Below are 26188 nucleotides of genomic sequence, written 5' to 3'. Positions count from 1 at the left end.
TTAAATGTGTTCCATGACTACAGTATTTCCAGTCTGTAAAATACCCCAATAGTTTAATCTATGCAGAACACTTACTAATTCTAGGCACAAAAACATATTAACACAACTAGTGCTAATGTCTACAGAAAACCTAGCTATAGTTGCTGTTAGTACAGTTTTTACATCAAAGTTCAAAGGAAGCCAGTACTATAACTAACTGTATCATACAAAAAATATCTATGACTATAGGAGTCATTTAAAAATATGTATTGTGCCTTTAAAATTGCATCAAATATAATGTATAAGTCTTAAGAAAAATAAGCAGTATATGATATAATCCTAGAAATATGTAGAAGCTGCTTAGGAGTAGAAGATAAGATAAGAGGCGCCCAATGCTAATTATTTTCTTTCAGATAAGAGTATGGGCCACTTACAATTTATGCTACCATACAATGGCAGATTTATATCCCCAATTATTTTAGCCATATAATGCCAGGTGTTGTATCTCTTTGCATGCTTCCAAAGTACTATAAGAACGTGTAACTTGGATTATAATAAACAGAACAGCTACTTGTAACACCAAGAGAGTGTTGTGTGTCTATTCTCTGTAGCCAGCTGTCAAAGGGGTGAAGGATTGCTCTGTGTATTGGTAGCACTCTGGATTGACAAGCTGATGTTATTACATATGTACATGGGGTCACGCTGACTCAAGTTATACTAATATATTTTTTGTCAATTAATTGTCTGCCAATACTAAAATACGGACTGCACTAAACTTTAACCATCATCATCATCATCATTTATTTATATAGCGCCACCAATTCCGCAGCACTGTAGAGAGAATATTTGTTACTCGTATCAGTCCCTGCCCCATTCGAGTTTACAGGCTAAGGGCCTGAGTCATTAAGGAGAGCAAAGCATAAAAAAGGAGTAACTTTGCACCTGGGCAAAACCATGTTGCATTGGAGGGGGAGGTAAATTTAATATGTAGGGAGAGATACATAGTTGGGATAGGGCATGTCCTAGATCAACTTTAAATTTCAGTGTAAAAAAAAAGCTATCAAGTATGTGTGTGCCAGATGAAAAAACAGCCAGAATTTAACTTATGTGCAAAATAATAAACCAATTTGCACCCCTTGCATTGTAATATGGTTTGTCCTGAAGAACATTCACTCCTTTTTTTGCCTTACTTTCCTTAAACTCGGGCCCTAACACACACACAGACTAATGTTAATCTTGTCAGCAGCCAATTAACCTATCCGTATGTTTTTGGAGTGTGGGAGGAAGGCGGAGCATCCAAAGAAAACCCACGCAAACACGAGGAGAACATACAAACTCCACACATATAAGGCTAACCACTAAGCCACCATGCTGCCGATAACAGACTTACCAATTTACCAACTCTCCAGGAACAACTGAGACTTTTGAAATAGTCAGTAATCTCCCAGCCTCCGGAGGGAGCCTGGCAATTAAGTTGGAAAGGACTGAGATCAGACAGTTAATGGAACTTAGCAAGGTGACGCTACTTTTGTCATCACACTCTTCCCACTGTTGCATGATGATATAATTTGCAGAATTTTGATGCGGTGGATGTGGCATTATGCTGCAAGTCATGTTATAAGTCATTCCCTCCCAAAACTTAATAGGGCTAAACTCCTCATCTCCCAGAAGGGAGGTCTGATAAGTCGGCAACAATGGCTTTAACAGGAAGTCAACAATGCAAACTCCATTTTATATATTATTAGGACTCCAAGGCACCTGTATGACATGTTTGAATAGCAAATTTCATTCCTTAGGTGTAAAATGCAAGTTGAGCTACAAGAATGGGGGCATTGTAATATTGAATAATGTTTGGGGTGATTGCCCACCACACTTGTCAGGACTGGTCAGACTGGTAGTCAGTTGTCTAACACATACTGCTGGCTGTAGTGCTCCCATAGTGCCTGTTAAAACAGGAAAAACAATGGTTTATTCTATTATAATATGACTCTGTTGGGCTCCAAGAGCCGAGTGGCAAGTAAAAACAGGTGGGTGGAGCACCCAGGAAATAGGTGTTGGGGAAACACTGCAACGTTTCTCTGCCAGAATTTGACCTTAAATGTTCTCAGTCCTAACCCCACCACCCAGCGGAATGACTGTCATTCTCTCATCTCTGTTCAGCAAGATAAAAATACACAAATAGCAGAATGGTGAAGCAAAAGTAAAAGATTGTAAGGCTACAACTTCACAACTCTGTAGAATGGCCTGTTCTGAGACAAAACTGATAATGCCTTTGATCACTACTGTCTGCTGCCAAATCCTCTCTTTCATCACCTTTGAGCAGCCAAAAAGGGAAGAGAAAAACACTGATGGCTGAGCATTGTGAGCAAGAAAAGGGTTACCCACAGTCCTTTGTGAAGGCTAGTACAGCCTCTCTGATGGAGTTATCGGAGCAGAGAGGGGGTCTCAGTGAAAAGAAGATGCACTTCTTTAAATTAATGAAATCTGTACAAGTGAATAAAATCATTTGAAAAAGTGCAACCAGGACATTTAAGATCACTGTGTATGTGAAAACAAAAAAATATATAAATCACTATGTGTCAGTGTATACATAAATAGGAGAATTGTGTACACAATATAGCAATACTGGGAGCAGCCAACCTGCCAACGTCAAGGAGTCTCCTGTAAGTGAGTCCCTAGCCTGTGTAGCAACATTAACACTCAGGTTGTCACAATTAAAATCTTTCCTGACCCTCCATTATCAAGGCATGCAGCACCTTAGGGGATTGGTCTGACCCCCAAAAGACAAACTAGAATATAGTGGCGGGAGAATTTATACAAATACTGTGCCCAAAACTCTCCTATTTATGTATGTGCTGTCAGACAGGGGCTACTTCAGGTCGTTCATAATCCAGCTTTGTGTTACCTATGCATTTTAAATTAGTTAAAAAAGAAATATATATATATATATATAAAAATATAAATATATATATATATATATATGTATGTATGTGTGTCACCTCAATTTTGCAGAAACCTGCCCAATGCAAGTAAACTGGCATCATGGTCTGTAATGTCATATCATTCTCGTGCCTGGAGACATCTGTACACCCAGTACGTGAACCCACTCCTCTGACACAAAGTTCCTAGGCTCATAATTTGACTGATCTATGGTGCTGGTTTTCCCTCACCAGCAGTATAATCATGTTTCACATCTGTATGTACCTTTGCTAACTGACCTAATGAATTCAAATTTTGTCTTTGATATTTTTATTGTGACTGTAAAACTCTTTTGTAAGAATAAATTGTAAATCCCATGGTGATTATGATGATTACCTACTAAAGGTTAAATTGTTAATCTATTCTGTCAATAGTGTATCTGGGGCAGGTACTGGATCCTATCCCATATATTTCTATCCCAGAGGCTGCTGGAAGCCCAACTTAGATGTGTGCCAAAAATGGCATCTGGAACATTTATTATATTACATGGTCTTGCCCCATTCTTCAGCATTTTTGGTCTCAGGTAATTGACTACTAATCTAAATGTCTAATCTCTACATTTTCTTAAGTCATAGCTTTTGGGAGTAGTCAGATGTGTCCTCCTTACCAGACCTTAGAAACTTTTATTTTCCAATTATTAGTTTATTATGTCTTTATGACCATTTCCAACTAAAGGTAATAATTGTCTACACTTGCCTCTTGGATAGTGTTAATTCCGCACTGCTGATCTACATACAGGACCTCATTAATAACACCTACTATCTCTACGGAGGAGGGAAAAATCAACTGAGCAAAGGGACACTTGGACCTTCTTTTTTACATGTGACACTTTTGTATGTTTCAATATTTGTTTGAACATTGCTTGGAGAGTACCTAAAAAAAGGACAGTGCAAAGTGTGTCTCATTATAAGTGTAGGGATGTACATAGTGTGCAGAAGCTCTGAGCTGGTGCAAAGTGTCTTTCACTATAAGTTTAGGGATGTACCTAGTGTGTGGTAGCTCTGAGCTGGTGCAAAGTGTGTCTCACTATAAGTGTAGGGATGTACGTAGTGTGTGGTAGCTCTGAGCTGGTGCAAAGCGTGTCTCACTATAAGTGTAGGGATGTACCTAGTGTGTGGTAGCTCTGAGCTGGTGCAAAGTGTGTCTCACTATAAGTGTAGGGATGTACGTAGTGTGTGGTAGCTCTGAGCTGGTGCAAAGTGTGTCTCACTATAAGTGTAGGGATGTACGTAGTGTGTGGTAGCTCTGAGCTGGTGCAAAGCGTGTCTCACTATAAGTGTAGGGATGTACGTAGTGTGTGGTAGCTCTGAGCTGGTGCAAAGTGTGTCTCACTATAAGTGTAGGGATGTACCTAGTGTGTGGCAGCTCTGAGCTGGTGCAAAGTGTGTCTCACTATAAGTGTAGGGATGTACGTAGTGTGTGGTAGCTCTGAGCTGGTGCAAAGTGTGTCTCACTATAAGTGTAGGGATGTACCTAGTGTGTGGCAGCTCTGAGCTGGTGCAAAGTGTGTCTCACTATAAGTGTAGGGATGTACGTAGTGTGTGGTAGCTCTGAGCTGGTGCAAAGTGTGTCTCACTATAAGTGTAGGGATGTACCTAGTGTGTGGCAGCTCTGAGCTGGTGCAAAGTGTGTCTCACTATAAGTGTAGGGATGTACGTAGTGTGTGGTAGCTCTGAGCTGGTGCAAAGTGTGTCTCACTATAAGTGTAGGGATGTACCTAGTGTGTGGCAGCTCTGAGCTGGTGCAAAGTGTGTCTCACTATAAGTGTAGGGATGTACGTAGTGTGTGGTAGCTCTGAGCTGGTGCAAAGTGTGTCTCACTATAAGTGTAGGGATGTACCTAGTGTGTGGCAGCTCTGAGCTGGTTCAAAATTAACATCATTTTGCAGAGTGGATATGGCTATGAACTCTTCCCCACTGCAATAAACATTCCTACAACTGCATTCACTTTATCTCATTTCAAAAATATTGCTCTGCACAATTATATCTAATTTTTCACTGCTCCGCACAACTAGGTGCACACTGTATGTAAGCGTCACCGACTTGTCAGAGTACACACCCAAATTTCTAGGGTTTGGGTGAATTGGCTAGAGTGACTCTCAAACAACACATGTCATCTATCCTAATATAAGGTGTACATTGCTTGCAATTTTGTTATCTTATTAGTGATTGTTGGTATATTTCTCTTAAAAGCTAACATCATTGTTGTGTGTGTGTGTGTGTGTGTGTGTGTGTGTGTGTGTGGTGCAATAGTGCTAAGCAAACCAGGAGACCCTCAAGCACCTCCCGTCAGAAAGTCGTATTATTTAATGTAAATACCCAGAGCTTATTGGGTTTTAGGTGCCACCGAGATCCTCTAGGTGACCACTATAGTTTCCCTAATTGTAGCGCTGGGCCTGCCTATCATATCTATAACTAATTTCTAAATACCTGGCCTGGCCAATCTGTGGCTGATATATACACTCCACCTCTGCATCACAAACCTGACACCACTGGGTAGTACAAATAGATTGTCATGCTGGTTTGTTCAAATCCAATGATGTCAGCAAGACTTTATTATGTTCTAAAAATATAAAATAAAGGAAAAGTATCAGTTCTTTAACCACCAAGCTTGTCTCCAGGCACTTGCTACAGTGCAAAAAAAACCAAAAATACCCATCGGAGCTGCCATTTTGCTAACAGGATGTGCTAAATAGACGAGTATGAACTAAATAATGATAACAATGTAAACAATATTCACTTTTAAATTAATAATACACACTAGACACTAATGAATGCCTCTAAAAGCTGTGAAATATTAATGTCTAAACTAAACCAATTGAACTGCAATTTACATTTTTAATGAGATTTAGTAGCCAAGATTCCTTTATTGAAACAAAAATCTGAATAAAATGTAAATACTGTATCATAGGATAAAACTCACCCTCTGAACAGTAAGAGTTTATATGACAAATTGTTTGCAGTCGTATAAGTTTGTGATTTGTGTTTATTGTCAAGTTATTCACATTAAAAATTATATGAGTGAATTCAACCTTTTCGTTACACTTTATACACATACATATATACACACACATATACACACACAGTACTGTAGAAAAGTTTTAGGCAGAGGTGGAAAAAATTCTGCAAAGTAAAAATTGGAGTGCTGATTGCATTTTTTTAATTGATAAAAATAAACTACCGGTAAGTGAATGAAAAGAAGAGAAATCTAAATCAAATCTAAATTTGGTGTGACCACCCTTTTTCTTCAAAACAGCATCAATTCTTCTAGGTACACTTGCACACAGTTTTTGAAGGAACTCGGTAGGGAGGTTGTTTCAAACATCTTGAAGAACTAACCACATATCTTCTGTGGATGTGGGCTTGCTCAAAGCCTTCTGTCTCTTCATGTAATCCCAGAAAGAAACAATGATGTTGAGATCAAGGCTCTGTGTCACTTCCAGGACTCCTTGTTCTTCTTTACGAAGAAGATAGTTCTTAATGACATTGGCTATATGTTTGGTGTCCTTGTACTGTTACAGAATAAATTTGGAGCCAATCAGATGCCTCACTGATAGTATTTCATGATGGATAAGTACCTGCCTGTATTTCTCTGCAAGGAGGACACCATTAATCCTCACCAAGAGATCAGAGAGTGGTACAATAATGAGTGTCTGCAGGCAACAGTGAAGCATGGCGGAGGTTCCTGACAAGTTTGGGGCAGCATTTCAGCAAATGTAGTTGGGGATTTGGTCAGGATAAATGGTGTCCTCAATGCTGAGAAATACAGGCAGGTACTTAGCTGCATCAGACCAGGCTACCTTCTTTGATTGCACGATTGCCCAGTTCTGGGGCTCACATGGCCATTGTGGGTTCGGCAGTGGACAGGGGTCAGCATGGACACTCTGACCAGTCTACGGCTACGCAGCCCCATATGCAGCAAGCTGTGATGCACTGTGTGTTCTAACACCTTTCTATCATAGTGAAGAACCAGAGAAAGAAAGTATATATAGAGGCACTCCGGGGTATGTAAACTCCCTATGTTTAGTACCCAAAATTCTTTGTGAGGTCTGTCTCACTTTCCATGTTACCAGCACAAGTGATTCTATAAACATACATAACCATAATAAACAGATATTATTAAGATAGTATCAAACTATATATTAACCTACTATGGCAACATTTAATATCTGTCATGATCTTAATCAAAGACGAGAAAAGTGGATTAATAATGGGGACTTTGACCTCCTGCTCAATGTTAATGAACTACCCCGGAGTGCCTCTATATATACTTTCTTTCTCTGGTTCTTCACTTAAATATACTAGTATAAGGGAGCACCCTCCAGTCAATATATAACAAAAATTCTAGAATACAGAATCAATAAATTGGGGTAAAATAATAGTTTTTTAATAACCCACTTAGTGCGGTCATCCCTATGTTTAGTACCTTTCTATCATAGCCAGCATTAATTTTTTCAGCAATTTGTGCTACAGTAGCTCTTCTGTGGGATTAGACCAGATGGGCTAGCCTCCGCTTCCCACATCCATCAATGAGCCTTGGGCACCCATGACCCTGTTGCCAGTTCACCTTCCTTGGACCACTTTTGGTAGATACTAACCACTGCATACTGGGAACACCCCACAAGACCTGCAGTTTTGAATGTCACAGAGATGTCACGCAGTCTAGCCATTACAATTTGGCCCCTGTCAAAAACGTTCAGATCCTTACGCTTGCCAATTTTTACTCCTTCCAACACATCATCTTCAAGAACTAACTGTTCACTTGCTGCCTAATATATCCCACTCCTTGATAGGTGCCATTGTAACGAGATAATCAATGTTATTCACTTCACTGGTCTGTAGTTTTAATGTTGTGGCTGATCGGTGTATATACATATACACTATATGGACAAAAGTATTTAGCCACAACTGTTAATTATTGAATTAAGGTATTTCAATCAGACCCGTTGCCAGAGGTGTATAAAATCAAGCACCTAGCTATGCAGACTCCATTTGCAAACCTTTGTGATACAAAACGGGTCGTTCTGAAGAGCGCAGTGACTTTAAGCGTGGTACCGTGATAGGATGCCACCTTTGCAATAAGACGGTTTTTGAAATTTCATCTCTGCTAGATATTCCACGGTCAACTGTAAGTGATATTATTAGAAAGTGGAAGCGTTTAGGAACAACAGCAACTCAGCCACTAAGCGGAAGTCCACGTAAAATTACAGAGTGGCGTCAACGACTGTTAAGGCACATGGTGCGTAAAAGTCGCCAACGCTCTGCTGATTCCATAGCTGTAGAGTTCCGAACTTCGACTGGCATTAATGTAAGCACAAAAACTCTGCGGCGGGAGCCTAATGGACTGAGTTTCCATGGCTGAGCAGCTGCATGCAAGCCTCACATCACCAAGACCAATGTCAAGCGTCGGATGGAGCCCAGAGAAGGAGGAGTGTGACGAAAAGAAGGATCCTTTCTCCCGAGCATCGTAAAGCACACCGACACTGGACTGTGAAGCAGTGGAAACGTGTTCTGTTGAGTGACGAATTATGCTTCTCTGTTTGGCAGTCAGAAGGGTGAGTCTGGGTTTGGCAGATGCCGGGAGAACGTTACCTGCCTGACTGCACTATGCCAACCATGAAGTTTGGTGAAGGAGGGATAATGGTATGGGGCTGTTTTTCAGGGTTTGGGCTTGGCCCTTTATCTCCAGTGAAGGGCAATCTTAATGCTTCAGCATACCAAGTCATTTTGGACAATGCTATGCTTCCAACTTTGTGGCAACAGTTTGGGAAAGGCCCTTTTCTATTCCAATATGACTGTGCCCAAGTGCACAAAGCAAGGACTAAAAACACATGGTTTGATGAGTTTGGTATGGAAGAACTTGACTGACCCACACAGAGCCCTGATCTCAACCCCATCGAACACCTTTGGGATGAACTGGAGCGGAGATTGCAAGCCAGGCCTTCTCAACACAAGTGCCTGACCTCATAAATGCTCTACAGAATGAATGGGCACAAATTCCCACAGAAACACTCCAACATCTTGTGGAAAGCCTTCCAAGAAGAGTGGAAGCTGTTATCGCTGGGGGACCAACTCCATATTAAAGTACATGTATTTGAATACAATGTCATTACAGTCCCTGTTGGTGTAATGATCAAGCGTCCGAATACTTTTGTCCATATAGTATACATACACATACTATACATATACACACACATATATACACCCACAAACACAATGTCACTTATAAGGTTTTAATATGAGGTTTTCCACAAGCCTATGCGCTCTCATGTTGGAACTGTTAACTTAGGACTAGCTGCTTAGTTATATTTCTGCTAAGAACAAAACAAGGTATTTTGTAATTACTTTTGTATTCTACTCCACTACAGTGGTAACAACATACAAAGCTAAATATTCTAACTAATTAAAAAGTATTCCTGTGACAAAATCATATCAGGTATAGTATTATGTAAAAACAATTATGCCAATTTATGGTAAAATGTCGAGTTTACTTCTCAAGCAAAAATGTGCAAAGTGGTTTTGTAACACAAACATTATTCTACTTCATTGGAAAGTATGGCATATCCCAACATTGACCAGTGCCCAAAAAATAGGCACGGGCCAAATGAACACAACAGCCTATTTAAGAACCAAGTTAATAACTAGTCCGAATATTCTACAAAAAAGGCAAATATAGCATTTACCCACAGAGCAGAAGAGATAGGCATCATGATATCAAGGCAGACACCCTTGCTATCAAAATCAATTTATGTTGAAGGGTAAAACTCAATTATGGATTATAATAAGGACAGATAAGTTTGGCCAACCAACCTTTCATCCCACCTACAGATGGTTAGGCTGTTTCACAAGTGTGAATAAAGTTACTGTTAATTGTAACTATAGTGCAGTAAATGTGCCGTCATGTATATCGTGCATGTAAGCCAGTTATAGTTAAGACCAATTCACTATGTAGGGACAATTCACTAAGGAGCTTCAGAGTCCAGGCTATTATCTGAAGTGGGAACCATTGATGGCTGGAAGATGATGTCACCACTTTGATGTATGTGGAACAGAGCTTCCCTGGACCCTGAGGCGGTGACAGGTTCATGGCCCCATGATGGACGCAATAAATCACAGAATAGGGAAGTTAGATTGATCAGGTCTACTGGAAGTAACCTTATTGTCACATGAGCCATGCCCATGTCACACCTGTCCATTTACACAGGAATATTATTTGCATAGTCTGTTCCTAAAGATTACTGGATGTTTGCATTATTTATTGTGTGCACAATGAATGCCAATTATGTACCTGGTTATCTCCAGGACTTGTACATGTATGGCCTGAATATCTATCTACTGACTGGACTGGTGCGTTCCTCTTTGGGGGTAAAGATCTATATCAGTGGTGGGCAACATTTGGCCAGGCAAGACTTCACATGCGGCCCCCAGACAACTGCTCCCGATTTTATTCTCTGTATTGCTATAAAGCAAAGAATAAGACTGAAGGGCAGCAGCTGATACACAGGGATGTCATGCAGCATACTGGAAGTGAGCAGTGTGCTGTCCTCCTTTCTCTGGGGTTGGGTACTGTATATTGATGCTGAAAACCCAGACAACACTTACCCCGACATCTTCAGGGCGAACATGTCCTTCCCCTCGCACTTACAATGATGACTGTTGTGGAATGCGATTTCAAACAATTGCGATGAAGGAAGAAGCCGGCAGCACTCAATTACGTCACTGTCAAAGGCCACGGTATTATTGCTGCTGTTAATGGAAGTATGCGGCGATGTACAATGTAGAAGCGTTTGGAGACTACAGTGTACATCGCTGCATACTTCCATTACACCATTAACAGCAGCAATAGTACTGTCGCCTTTGACAATTACATCATTAAGTGCTGCCGGCTTCTTCCTTTATCGCAACTGTTTGAAGTCGCATTTCACAACAGTCGTCATTGTAAGTGCGATGGATAGGACACGTTCGCCGGAAGATGTCGGGGGTTTACAGCATCAATATGCTGACTACCAACGCTTTCTCTAATGGATCCAGCTGTAAAGGTAAGAAAAAAGGGGGAAGTGTGAAAGGCATGTAGGAGAGGAGTGAGGAAGCATACGGGGGAAGGTGTGAGGAGGCATGCAGGAGTGGTGTGAGGAAGCATGCGGGGGAGGTATAAACGGTGTGTGGAGGTGTGAAGAGACATGCAGGGGAAGGTGTGAGGAGGCATGCGGGGGGAGGTGTGAGGAGGCATGCGGGGGGAGGAGGCATGAGGGGGAGGTGTGAGGAGGCATGCGGGGTGTGGAGGCATGCGGGAGTGGTGTGAGGAGGCATGCGGGGGGAGGTGTGAGGAGGCATGCGGGGTGAGGTGTAAGGAGGCATGCGGGGGTGGTGTGAGGAGGCATGCAGGGGTGGTGTGAGGAGGCATGCGGGGGGAGGTGTAAGGAGGCATGCGGGGGTGGTGTGAGGAGGCATGCAGGGGTGGTGTGAGGAGGCATGCGGGGGGAGGTGTAAGGAGGCATGCGGGGGTGGTGTGAGGAGGCATGCAGGGGTGGTGTGAGGAGGCATGCGGGGGGAGGTGTGAGGAGGCATGCGGGGGAAGGTGTGAGGAGGCATGCGGGGGGAGGTGTGAGAAGGCATGAGGGGGGGAGGTGTGAGGAGGCATGAGGGGGGGGTGTGAGGAGGCATGCAGGGGGGGTGTGAGGAGGCATGCGGGGGGAGGTGTGAGGAGGCATGCGGGGGAGGTGTGAGGAGGCATGCGGGGGGAGGTGTGAGGAGGCATGCAGGGGAGGTGTGAGGAGGCATGCGGAGGAGGTGTGAAAAGACATGCAGGGGAGGTGTGAGGAGGCATGCGGAGGAGGTGTGAGGAGACATGCGGGGTGAGGTGTGAGGAGGCATGCATGGTGAGGAGGCATGCAGGGGAGGTGTGAGGAGGCATACGGTGGAGGTGTGAGGAGGCATGCGGGGGAGGTGTGAGGAGGCATGCGGGGAGAGGTGTGAGGAGGCATGCGGGGTGAGGTGTGAGGAGGCATGCGGGGTGAGGTGTGAGGAGGCATGCGGGGGTGGTGTGAGGAGGCATGCGGGGGAGGTGTGAGGAGGCATGTGGGGGAGGTGTGAGGAGGAATGCAGGGGAGGTGTGAGGAGGAATGCAGGGGAGGTGTGAAAGGTATGCAGAGGTGTGAGGAGGCATGTGGGGGTGGTATTATGGGCATGTGAGAGTGGTATGATTGGCATGTGGGGAGGTATGACAGGCATGTGGGGAGAATGTGAGAAAATCTGAGTAGCATACGGGGGAGTTTTAGAGTACACGTGTGATCAAAGGGCTTCTGGGGGTCTGTATGTGTGTGCATTTTGTGAGAGGTAGGGGTCTGTGGGCATGTGGTGCTATTTTAGATTAAGGGGGAAGTCTGAGTGGCATGTGGTGGAATTTTGGAGCAATTGGGGGCATTTTGAGACAGTGATGCGGGCGGTGCCAGAGTAGTTTACGGCCTTTTCTTTTTTGAAAATACGGGTAATGTTTAGCCCCTTTCAAGGCTGAAGGGTCGCACATGTGGCCCTTGAAGCACATCAGGTTGCCCATCACAGATCTATATATCCAAACTCCTCCACTCACTGCCATGATGTTTGTTTGGCTCTCACCTTTACAACAGTAACCACTATGTACTGTAATACAAGTTTTAGTGCTTTGTGGTGTTTGTAGCTGTGTGCAGTAAGCTGCGTTTTATGATAATATGTATAAGAAATTCTGCCAAGATGTCTATGAAAGCAAGAGAAATGTTTTCATATAGTAGATATTAAGTGTCCTATTTTTATGGCAGGTATGTAACAATCCAGAATAGGTGATTTATAACCTAAATACTCTCGGGCCATAAGGACCCTCACCTATCCAGCCCTTCAGAGATCAGTGTGACAGATGCAGAACACCCTGGAGATCAGTGTATGAGAGGAGAAATATGATGGTGTGTGGGGAAATAATCTGTACTCTTAAACACGAGAGAATAATAGTGCTTTGAACTTTAATGTCTTGTTTTCCTTTCAGGTTACACTTGGGATTTAAGTCAGTCAGCCTTTACTTAACAAACAAAACTGCAATCACATTTTATTATTTACAAAAGCCTGCACTGTATCAACTAGTAAGATATGTCAGCGTTTGGCATGCTTTCCAAAGCACACATTGCTATAAACCATGCCAAAAATGTATCAACTCACCGACATGGCAAGATTCGGACAACATCATTAGGTTTGTATCCTTCAATGCATACAGCGCAGTTATCAAAATCTGGCTCTGTCTCCTGTAACAAAGACAGCAATAATTAGAACTGTTTGTTAAATCAGCTGTTCTTTCCAGCTTATCCATATGGAGATGTGAAAGAATGGATGACTGTCACTCAACAGAACAAAAAAAAAAATATTCTATTATTGCTTGAGATTCCTGGCATGAGAGAAATGTTCTATGGATTCTGCATATCATTTACAGACACCACTGAAAAACAAACATATTTGAATGATACAGAATCAAGTACAACAAGCTCTCCACTCCACACAGCTGCTGCTCACTGTCCCAAATATTCAGAAGAATGCAGAGATACTAAGGGTCATTTACCAAGGTTCTCAAACACTGATTGTGACATTATGTGTCTATTTTAGTGTGAATGCCTTATTTTAGCTGAAAACCTGAAACATTGAACTGAATTACAGGGATCGGTGTGAAGTGATATCAGGCCACAGCTTAATGTGGCTCTTTTACTTTTCCAGCATGTGCTTTGCCATCTCAGCTGCATTCACGCAATTTGTAGTGTAGAGCATCCCAAATACTGTAAGTGGGTGTGCACCAAGGTATGAGCACAGCAGCCAAACTGGCACATTTGCACAAAATGAATATACTGCAGGACTGGATTTTTGATGCTTTGTCGACGACCCTTAGAGTGAACAGAAAATAAAATATTTATTGGGCTATAAAGCCATTTTTCTACCAGAAAATTTTAGTTTATAGTTACAGGTCCACCATGAAACACTTAGCACTAACTTAATGGACATACCCAACTATTTTTTGTTTAAAACCTTCTCTTACACTGACTAACATAATAGTAAGGGTCCTAACACTGGTGTGCCCTCTGTTCCTGAGATGTAGCTTCAAGAATGTGGAATTCTTAGAGGAGACTGTTTCAGGAGTCAGCACAATCAAACACATGGGTGAAATCACCTGCCGCTTCCTTGCTGTTCTGCCAGTCAAGGTGAAAAGCATTTGAAAAAACTACATATAAATGGGCATTATTTGTAAGAGAACATATTCACCAGCTTTACAAACAAGTCCTTATACAGCTCCTGAGCTCCACAACTGAGCAAGTACAGCAAATACTATATCAGTAAACAAATACTAATTTGTATACAAAAAGCTAGCAAACATAAATACATATATATATATATATATCTATATATCTACTATATAAATGCCTAGTGGTGTGTGTGGAAAAAAAAAACCCAAGCTGCAGCGCCACCCGCTGGGCAGAGTTATACACTGACCTATATATTTCTTGAAGGAGAAGTGACAGTTGGGAGTGGTTGGTAGTTGCCGGGGGTGACAGTGGGGAGTTTTTAACACCTTAAGTAGCTTGAAGAAGGATGTGGCGATGAAGAGGAAGGATGAGGTGATGGAGAAGAATGATGAGGTGGTGACATGTGGACAAAACCACGTTAAAAAAGGGCGCTTGCGTCGGGAAGTAACACTCTTCCCCTGAGGAGGCCTGGGCTAGGCCCAAATGCATGACAAGAACCTTTTTAACACCTTAAGTAGCTTGATTTGACTAGAATGCATGAGTATCATGCACGGGTTAACTTAGTGTATGTATATATATATATATATATACATACACTATAAGGACAAAAGTATTTGGCCACACCTGTTAATTATTGAATTGAGGTGTTTCAATCAGACCCGTTGCCAGGACTGTATAAAATCAAGCATCTAGCTATGCAGTCTCCATTTGCAAACTATTGTGATACAAAATCGGTCAGTTTGAAGAGCTCAGTGACACCAAGTGTGGTACCGTGATAGGATGCCACCTTTGCAATAAGACGGCTCGTGAAATTTCATCCCTGCTGGTTATTCCAGGGTTAACTGTAAGTGGTATTATTAGAAAGTGGAAGCATTTAGGAACAACGAAACAGAAAACCACGTAAAATCACAGAGCGGGGTCAACGACTGTTAAGCGCATGGTGTGTAAAAGTCACCAACTCTTTGCTGATTTCATAGCTGAAGAGTTCCAAACTTCCCCTGGCATTAAAGTAAGCACAAAAAAATGTGCGATTGGAGCTTAATGGAATGTGCTTCAATGGCTGAACAGCTGCATGTAAGCCTCACATCACCAAGACCAATGCCAAGCGTCGGATGGATGCACTTCCATATGTAAAGTTCATGCATCTAACTTACTTTGTTGTTCATTATTTACAGAAATCATGTTAGTATTAATTTATTTAGTTACTGTCAGTACTTTAAGTTGGTATAGCTGAAATCCAGATAAAATATTGCAGAAAAGTCTTGTTACTGCATTTGTATTTTTCGCTAGTTTTTCACAGGTCTATTTATTATAAGGAGAAAAGCTCCATCTAGGTTCTACCTATCTATGAAGGACTACCGCCGGCTAACGAGAAGAGATTCACTTAGTATCTCTGGCAATAGCCTTCCCCATACAAAACACAGGGAAGTGTGTTTAATAAGGATTACGTGGTACATGTACTGCAGCAATCCTCCTATCATTATCACCACCTCACCATGGCAATAGGGGGTAATATTGAGAGAAAAAATGGTTCGTATATTTTAATAAAGCATTTTTTTCAAAGCAGAAATAAATTATATTAACTAGTGGAACTGGAAAATGAAGACAGGTCTTACAGTTCTACTGCGCATGTGTAATCCAGTAAACCGGAGCCAGATACACCGACAACTGCCCTCTTCCGCTGCCAGACAGTGTCGCCGGGCAGCTGAGTATCATTCAGCTGCTTCAATGATATTTTCTTGGTAAATTGTGGCGATAGGAGGTTTTCTGTAGTCACAATTGCCTCTGACATTCCCTGTAATGTGTAGGTTATTTTAATTTCATAGTAGCGGATGCTTAGTCAGTCTGCTAAGTCAGTGAATGGAATGAGAGACATCCTATGTAAGATCCAGGGACACTTTAAGTCATCAGTTAGCGCAGTGCAGAGATCTGATATTAGCGGTCTCCCATACCCTATTGCTAAACACAAAACATAATGTAACACTGTTACCAAAAAATACAGTACAAAATATGACCATGACTAAAAACATTCATCTTTTCTCTTCTCCTCCACATTACACTAAGTAAGTCTCAGAATTGCAGTATTTGTTGAGACAAAATTATTATATGTAATTATATGTGCTAGATATGTTTATGCTGAGGATCTAGGCTTAGTCAAGGTTCATGTATAGTGTAGGGTTAAATATTGGGAAGATTCAGATGAAGAAATTGGGTTAATGTGTTTGGAATAAGACTGTTTTGTCAAGGCTGAGGTTACTATTTCCTTTTAAACATCTCTTTAGGGCCTCTCCTATCCTGGCTACCTGACCAAGAAGTCTAATAGTGGCCTCTTGTCCTCTTGGGGCCAGGATAAATGCACCTTTTGTCCCTCTATCAAACCGGCCCTGAAAAAACCTAAATGCTGTGCATGGCTATCAGCCAATGCAACCCACAAACACAACAGAAAATATTTACTGCACATTTTATTTTTGTAACATTTGTTGCATAACCTCGCTCAGGTCCTGTAGAATGTAAGCTCTCAGGATCAGAGCCCTCCTTCCTTCTGCTCACCCCCTCTCTTGTTTCCTAGTCTTTTTCCTCCAATTTTTGCTCTCTTTCTGTCATCCAGTTTAGGTCTCCTTTACACCCAACAATGCTACCTGCACTCTGCTGCCCATATTATTCTTGTTATTAACCTTTTGTAATACTACTTGTATTATGCTACCCTCACTTTTTTCTCTGTTACTCATGCTACGGTATGTTACTTGTTACTGCTGCTCTGTACAGCACTGCAGAATTCTGTAGCGCCCTGTAAATAAACGTTAATAAAAATAATAATAATAATAATAATAACAAAAATAGGTCTATTGTTGCTTTGATTGTATTAATGGGAAAGGGGACAATGAGCATCAATATTACCTTATCTCCTTTTTTGATAGTTCTGACTTGCAATTTGCTGATGGCTTTTTTTGCAGCATCCCCCAGTCGTCTCTGAAAAATGCATAAAAATAAAGAAATTGATTTCTTTTTCTTTTACATTGAATTTTCGCACAATATTGCACCTGTGTAAAATGTAAGACATACACGGTACTGAGTGTAATCTGTATTATAAGGTGTACCAGAGGCAGAACTAGCGAGCTGTGGGCCTCGCTTCAGGAAAGCAGGGAGGAGGGAAATGGAGCCCACAGCTCGCTAGTTCCCAGTGCAGTGAGCCCCATTATCTCCATGGGCCCGGGTGCACCGAACCTGAAACCAATGGTAGTTCCGCCACTGGTTCATACACTTGGTAGACACAATTAAACTTTCTGAAGTCTCTAAAGGATAAACAGCTTTGGACAATTTTTTAAAACAAAATCTATAATACTTTCTTTAATATCTAACTGATATTCAGGCTGCTATGCAGAGCAGCGATGAACCAAAGATACCGCCCAATTTTCCCACCCACACGACAATCATGACTGTGCGGTGCTGCAGATTCTGTGGCGCCGTATAAGTAAAATAAGATGATGATGAGGGTGATGAATCTGAGCAAACATAAGGAAAGTCACAAAACAAGGGCTAGACACTTTCATGGGGGGTTCATTAACACTGATTTAAAAATCTACAAATGAAATGACCTAAACGAATGATATTGTTACATAATGGCAAATGTCAGCAACCTATTCTGTTCACATGAAAACCTATTGTGCCGTATATATATATATATATATATATATATATATATATATATATATATATATACACATACACATATACATACACACATATACACCTCACTTTTGACCATCTGTGTGGATAAGAAGAAACAAAACTGGTGTAAGCGCGAGTCTTGCTTTGCGTTCCCTGTGTTTTGATTTTCCCAGTACCACTTTATATATCTATAACTTGCTATATTTACTTGCCTAGAATTCTGGTTTCTGCTTCTGTAGTAGAACATCATTAGCAGAAAATTATATAAATGATTTTCTGTATATGACTGTATTGGACAATATGGATTTTATGGACTGGGAAAACTTATGTTACATAAATGCCCAAGTTTTCTGTTTTAAATTGATGCGACCCTTACTCGTACTGTGACAGTAGGTGGACAATGTGAAGTGTGGAATTAAACTTTGTATACAGTAGATTGGGTAACTCATTAAGATTATCTACAAACAACATTGTATTTCCTATAAATGGTCCCAGAATCCCCAGCAAGTATAATAACGGAGTCCTGCTAAGGGGATCTCATTGTGTTCCTATTTACCTGTACCCCTTGTCAGCGCACATCTGAAGACTGTATGGATGCATAAGCAGCTATGGCAATACAGGGTTCCCATCTGGTTGGTATTTTACCAACTTATATAGTAAAAATGGGACTAATGTTAATTATAGGACAGAAATGTTTTGAAGCTGGCAACAGTAATCATTCAATGTGTGCAGTTTATTACATATATCAGTAAATTGTTCTAATCCTCTAACTCCACAAATCCTTGCATAAACTAGTTCTATGCAGATGATAAATAACACATTGATCACTGCTCTGTACAGAGCTATGGAGATAACATTTATCACAAGATAGGACTTTGCATCATGGGTAAACAATGTGGGCAAACTCATACAATAAATTGAATGAAACAATGTGGGTCACACTTGCTGCGTTCATGCTTATGAAAAACACAATCACATTGGAAAAAATAATGAGCATAGCGACGTGTTAGACGTCTTTATCTCTTCAGGACAGGAAATGTGAGGTTTACAGTTTAAAGAAGTGTACAATGAGGAAAGATCACAGAGTGTTCCACATAATAAGAAACAACTAGAATGGTCAGTCCATTATGTGAAAGGGTCTTAGAATAATGACAAACAGCAGGCTGCTTCCTCATCTGTAGACATATTTCTGAAACAGCCAACCCATCAAGGTGCTAAAAAGACAAGACTGGGAACATTGTGTTCAGATACTGGATCTTTCCAGCAGTGACAGGAAGTAATCAAAACAGCCTTATTAATAGACGTTAGCATGCAAACTCTTCACAAATAAGCCTAAACCACTCAATGTGTCAAAAGCTCAAGAGTTTTAGGTGGAAGCCTGTGTGTATTATACACAATATCTAATTATACATGGTATAAGCCTATATCATATATATATATATATATATATATATATATATATATATATATATATATATCTAATATATAAATGCTTAGTGGCGTCTGTCTGTCTGTGAAAAAAAACAACCAAGTTGCAGCGCCACCTGCTGGGCGGAGTTATACACTGACCTACTAAATTCTTAGTGTGTGTGGGAAAAAAAATTCAAAAAGGGCTGAAATTTGGTAGGGCTCAAACTCATTTTCGTGAGGTAATTTTACCTCATGAACACACATGTGTAGAGGCGTGCGTTAGTGTGTGTGTGTGTGAAAAGAACTATTTTCTCAGAAAGGGCTCATCCAATTGACCTGAAATTTGGTATACTGACATTATTTGACAAAAAAAAAGGAATAGTCAAGTCAGTTAACTTCCATCATCCCCCCTTCCCCCCGTGGGAGGGGTAGTAAAGGCTAAATTTACGAGTTGAGGGGTCAAACTCATTTTCGTGAGGTAATTTTACCTCATGAACACACATTAAAAAGGCCGCCTGCGTCGGGAAGTAACGCTCTTCCCCTGAGGAGGCCTGGGCAAGGCCCAAATGCATGACAAGAACCTTTTTAAGACCTTAAGTAGCTTGATTTGACTAGAATGCATGAGTATCATGCACGGGTTAACTTGTATATATATGTGTATATATATATATATATATATATATATATATATATATATATATATACACACACACAAAATCCAAGATTTGTCCATATAGAGTATTTAAACTTCAACAGAATTGTGCTGTAAACAGATCATACACCGTTAAGCAGAGCAAAGTCTATTATAGATTTCTGGTAATTGTATAGTTTTTTTTTGGGAAGGGGGGGGGGGTTTGGAATAAAACTTTATCAAATAATCTTAAAATCACACAGCATAATTCAGTGTTGAGTAATGAGCAGCATCAAATGCACTTCATTAAGAGCTACCTCTGTACTACAAAATAGGATGAGCTTGCTCCTTCCTGCAGTTTTAACCAGGGCCGCTGCTACCATTAGGTGAACCTAGCTGGTCACCTAGACCCTAATGGTTTGGGGTCAACAGCGACAAAGGTCTCAATCTGTCAAACAACTTTAAAACAAGGGGCAAGTCAAATAGAATATGCCTAATGGTATAGTTTAATTACAGGATACATCTCATATTCCCTTTTGGGTGGCCCTCATTAACCCATTTATTGCTGAGGATTTTTTCATTACGGAGTTTTTTTTTTGGTCAAAATATCTGGAAAGGGGCTTGAATTAGGGGTCTCTCATTTTCAAAGGAGGGTACCCATGTGTATTTAGAAGCCTGGATAGGGGGATTGAAGCTCTTTCAAAGGTGACCACATTCATAGGCTCTTTCTTAGTTTCTGGAGTGGTTATTCTCTTTTGATCAAGTTAATTGTCAACAGACAATATCTAATAATAAGTGGTACCCTCGTATGAATGAGGAGATTCCCCTCTTTCTTTTTGGGATATTCCTGTACCTACATAATCTTTAGAGCCTCTTCCATCCCTCTGCTCTTTCTAATTCCCCCCTAGTGCGGTGGGCAGGCTCTGTGATGTCATTGTGCACCAAACAAAAAGACAGTTGTTGTCAGCACTTATCCTATACACTGCATATCTGTGTGTATCTAGAATAATGAAAAAATAAGGTATTAGTTCATATTTTGATCTAAACATTTAAGCCTGCATCCCAGCTTGAGGGTACCTTATTATATGCATGCCCTACACTGACCTATATGCTTCAAACACCATTAAAATGCAGTTAAAATCAAATGCACTCACCTCCCAGGTTTAGATCTAGCAAGGGCTGGCTTGTGAGCCACACCAAAATGAGCCTTAAATAAAATTTATGGACAGCTGTTAAGACAACATAAGGCAATAGTTTGAGACAAAACCTGAGAAAAAAAAAATGTCATTGTGCACACCCGCAATGTTACCGGCTCCCCCTGCTTCCACTGTCTGAATGAATACTTATGGGTCCATTGCTGACTAAAAATTGATTATTGCTTTACTGCATAGCCCATGGATCCTGTGCAATGCTAAATACGAGTGTGACTTGTTCCTATCGCCCTTAGTAGAGCAGTGGATAATTGGCACAGAACTAATTATTACTTATTTGATGTCCAACATTCTTTCTGATCCAGTGGTATACTCAGCAGTCCAGTGATACTCTCCTAGCTTCCCCTGCTGCTTGCCAGTTTAAAAACTGTTATTAATTTATTTGTGGGGTAATGGTGGGGCTATTTAATTTAATAGTGGGGCCTATTATTTAAGGTGAGGTAACAGGACCTTTAATTTAATGCTGGTGCGGTTTGGTGCTATTACTTGAATATGGGGCTGAGTTTGGGGAGGAGGGCTAGTTATTAAATGTGAATATGAATTATTTATTGGTTGTGGGAAATGGTTATATTAAATGTAAATACTATTTAATTTATTCCTGGGGCTGTTTGGAGGGAGGCAATAGGTCTATTTTTTAAATGGGAATACTATTAATTTAATGTTGGGGCTGGTTGGAGGAAAATAAGTCTATTTATTAAATGGGTATGCTATTAATTTATTGTCCGGGCTGATTGGAGGAAAACAGATCTATTTATCAAATGTGAGTATTACTATTTTAATGTTGGCACTGGAGGGAGGCCTATTTATAAAATGCGGGTGCTATTGATTTAATGCCAGAAATAGTTGGAGTTTGCTATCCCATACTCTCACAAATTGGTAGGTCGTGTCTTGTGTGCTCATTCCACCTCTAACTAAAATCTGTAATCTATTTCTCTCTACTGATATCTTTCCATCACTATACAAGCATGCAGTGATTACTCCTATTCGGAAAAAAAAAAATTCTGACCCAAACGTTCACTCAAATTACCGCCTTATTTCTCAGCTCCCATGCCCCTCCAAACTTCTCGAGAGAATAGCCTACACTCAGCCTCACATGTTTCCTTTCTGCAAACAATCTATTGGATCCTCTTCAGTCAGGCTTTCACTCTCAACACTCCACGGAGAATGCGCTGGCCAAAGCTGTCAATGATTTGATTACAGCTAAAACTAAATGTCATTACTCTCTACTAATTCTCCTGGATCTCTACTGCATTTGACACTGTTGACCACTCTCTCCTCATACACACACTACAATCCCTGGGTCTTCAAGACACTATCCTATCCTGGTTCTCATCCTATCTATCTAATTGATCTTTCAGTGTCAATGTCCACTTCCACTACTCCACTTCCTTTATCAGTTGAGTACCACGAGGCTCAGTCCTAGGTTCTCTGCTATTCTCTATCTACACCACTTCTCTTAGAAAATTAATAATCTTCTTTGGAGTTCAGTATCATCTCTATGCGGATGATATACAAATTTATCTATTCTCTCCTGATCTCTCACCATCTGTGTTGTCTCGCGTTACTGACTGTTTTTCTGCCATTTCATCTTGGATGTCTTCTCGCCAACTCAAACTCAATCTTTCAAAAACAGAATTAATGATATTCAAGCTTCCTGTCTGACATTTCTATTTCTGTTGACAACATGACCATAAATCCCACCCCGCAAGCTCGCTGCCTAGGTGTAATCCATGACTCACAACTATCCTTTGTTCCCCACATCAACTCTATATTTACATCATGCTGCATACATCTAAAAAACATTTCCAGAATACGCACATATCTTACAAAAGACACTGCAAAAACTTTAATTCATGCACTCATCATATTCCGCATTGACTATTGCAGTTCCCTCCTTACTGGTCTTCCCAAAATCAAACTCCAGCCCCTACAATCTATTTTGCACGCAGCGGCTAAATTATTTTTCCCTGCTGAGTCACTCTGTCACTCTCTACATTGGCTGCCTGTTTTTCAATGAATCCAGTATAAAATTCTGCTACTAACTTACAAGACCATCAACAAAAATGCACCAACATACATCTCCTCACTTCTCTCAAAATATCTCCCAACTGGACATCTCCATTTTGCACAAGATCTGCGTCTCTCTTCTACTCTCATCACTTCCTCCCATTCTAGGTTACAAGACATTTTTCAGGCTGCACCCACTATATGGAATTCACTCCCTTGCACCACACGACTTTCCTCTAGTCTTCAAACCTTCAAGCATTCTCTGAAAACCCACCTCTTCAGACAAGCTTATAATATTCCTCTACCACCCTCTGAATCTCCCTAGGTTACCCTTTTACCACCCTCTACACAGCTAACACAAGACAAAAACCCTCTGACCAACATAGTTGTGTGACTGATCACACAGCCCATTAAATACTTTGTAACCTTTTCATTCTAGCCAGACAAATATTCAATATGATGTAGCACTTACTTTTGTTTATCAAACCATTGTCCCATAGATTGTAAGCTTGCGAGCAGGTCCCTCTTACCTCTCTGCATGTATTACCCAGTATTGTTTTATTACTGTTTGTTCCCAATTGTAAAGCGCTATGGAATCTGTTGGCGCCATATAAATTAATGTTGATATTATATAATCTATTTCTATAATATGATATAAATATCTACCCAATTATAATCAGCCAGATATGCAAAGAAACAGGTACTGTACGGGGAAGGAACATAAAAGGAAATAAAAGGCAATATAAAGGGAGATTTGCTTTTTGCTGCATTACTTATTTTCATTATTAAAATGTATCATTTGTAATAATAATGTACCGCTGGGTTAAGCAAAACTAAGTAAAGTTTTGTTTTAAACAGTATTGTTTTATGCATGTTCTTGGTGCTCCAGGTGCTTTGCACAACAAGGGAAATGATCAGGGTTGGCAGAAGACCCAGCATGATACATAAGTTTGGCCGATGCCTCAGGTTGCACTGCCCCAGCATCGCCACATCAGCGGGCAACAATATGGGACATGGAGATCATAGCAGATGGGCCTGTGTGCTTTAAATGCCAGGGCTGATTTTTGGTCCCAGTCCGGACCTGGGAAGACAGTACCGCATTTGACATACTGGACTGCTATTCCTTGTTACAAGAACAAAACAAGTATAATGCAAGATACCATGCTGCAACTTACAAGGATTGCCATTACAAAAAAAAAAAAAGTTTGTTTTAAAGCCCCTCCGTTATGACAACTTGTAATATGGCAGGGGTCTCGTACATAGTTGTTCACCCCTACAGCAGCCTCGCTCAGTCTATTCTCTGGCAGCTTCTCTTAGAGAATTGTGTAAATAAGCTGGACTCAGGCTGGTCTATCTAGGTTGGCTTGACATTTAGAGAAAACTTGTTTTTTTAATGCAGCTACCCTTTAATATTAACAAAAACTATATGCATAACACACAATTAAACCAAACTCTTGCTAGTTGCATGATAAAAATAAATCTGCATCTTTTGCTTTTTGATGTAATACAATTGTGTATATATTTTGATAAGTAACAGAAGATACATGTAGCTAAAAGGCTAGCAGTTCTAATGCAGTCTGAGCTCTTTATTCCACATGAGCACATCTGAGCCTTGACGGGTTATATCATATATGAAAAGGAAAGCCGGCTAGTCATTTTCCATCAGCATCAATAGGTGTTAGTGGGCACATGCCACAATCTTCCTTCCACCTGATTTAGACTTAAGGCTTTACATTCACGTTCAAGCCCAGCAGCAGTTTCTAGCTACTGCTACAAGGATGAAATATTTCTCCAGACCAGATCATTAATCTTAGAATGATGATCAATGTTCATTCATGTTTTCATAACTGTAAATTTAAACTGCTGTCACCATCATCACCATTTATTTATATATACTGCCACCAATTCCTCAGAGCTGTACAGAGAATATTTTTCTCATTCACATCAGTCCCTGTTGCACTGGAGATTACAGTCTAACTCCCTTAGACACACACATACTAAGGTTAATTTTGTCAGCAGTCAACAAACCTATTAGTATATTTTTTGAAGTGTGGGCGGAAACTGGAGCACCCTGGAGGAAACCCACGCAAACACGGGACAACATACAAACTCCACTATGATAAGGCCGTCTGGGAATCGAACTCATGACTTCGGTGCTGTGAGGCAGAAGTGCTAACCACTGAACCAGTTTCAAAATAACTGAGTGCTTCCCTAAGATTCCACTTTACAAAGGGTAAATACACACTGGCATTTTCAATGTGTTCAAGGCATTGTAAATCCAGCTTGAGCGGATCTATTAATAGACGTCTCTGATCTCTCTGGTAAGCATACTATCAGAACACATGGACACTTGTTCAAGAGCACAACTATAAAGGTAAGAGATTCAGGTTCTGAGTGACGTGGTTTAGATGCAAAGGGAAACTGCGCCTTTAATGTAGTGCTGCGCCAAACCGGTCTCTCTAAAAAGTGCTAAAAGCCTCTAATAGCAACCAATACTGTACTACTTTTTAGACCTTTTACATTTGCTACATCTGATACCCAGCTGGAAGCATCTCTTATTGCTCCTCTCGTACACAGGGAAACTGTCTGTCTACTGGGATAGTATTGCAAAAGACTGCAGCTTACATGATAGCCTGACATTGAGCCTCAGTGAGGGAACAATTTGGCCTCAGATAACTATTATCGTAATGATGATAACGAGGTGAATTATTCTGTCTAGTGGATTTGAGGGGCTGGGGCTCAGGAGAACAGTCCTAGGTAAAGGCACCTGAGATTCTGCCATTTTATAACCAAACAATTCCATCCCAAACATCCTCATGAGCCTTCCCCTAGGGGTAGTGTCACTTACTTGTCCACACGCCTGAAATGCTCCCGATTGTGTCTGCAGCATCGTTCAGGCATGTCTGTTATATCAGGCAGGTTTTGTCATATACCCGTGATGTAGAGTCCCTTTCATCTGTGTCTGAGCAACAGGTTATGTACTGTAAGATGTAAGCACCCCTCTATTATCTGCTGAATTACTGTGTACCGACATAGCTTGTTCTACTATGT

The 26188-nt window shown here is 40.8% G+C and overlaps 1 protein-coding gene across 1 annotated transcript in view; it reads right to left on the bottom strand.

The window, feature by feature from the left end:
- Positions 1-26188, bottom strand: part of RNF150 (ring finger protein 150) — a 122249-nt gene that overhangs the window by 23569 nt on the left and 72492 nt on the right. The window contains exons 3-4 of the mRNA XM_075199395.1: positions 17108-17179; positions 13143-13225 (exon numbers count right to left, since the gene is read on the bottom strand). Coding sequence (XP_075055496.1) covers positions 13143-13225; positions 17108-17179 — 155 coding nt within the window. The remainder of the gene's footprint in view (positions 1-13142; positions 13226-17107; positions 17180-26188) is intronic.

The sequence above is a fragment of the Mixophyes fleayi genome, chromosome 1 (genome assembly GCF_038048845.1).
Source record: "Mixophyes fleayi isolate aMixFle1 chromosome 1, aMixFle1.hap1, whole genome shotgun sequence".
NCBI lineage: Eukaryota > Metazoa > Chordata > Amphibia > Anura > Limnodynastidae > Mixophyes > Mixophyes fleayi.
Note: the sequence above shows the minus strand (reverse complement) of the source record. Positions and strands in the feature narration are given on the sequence as shown.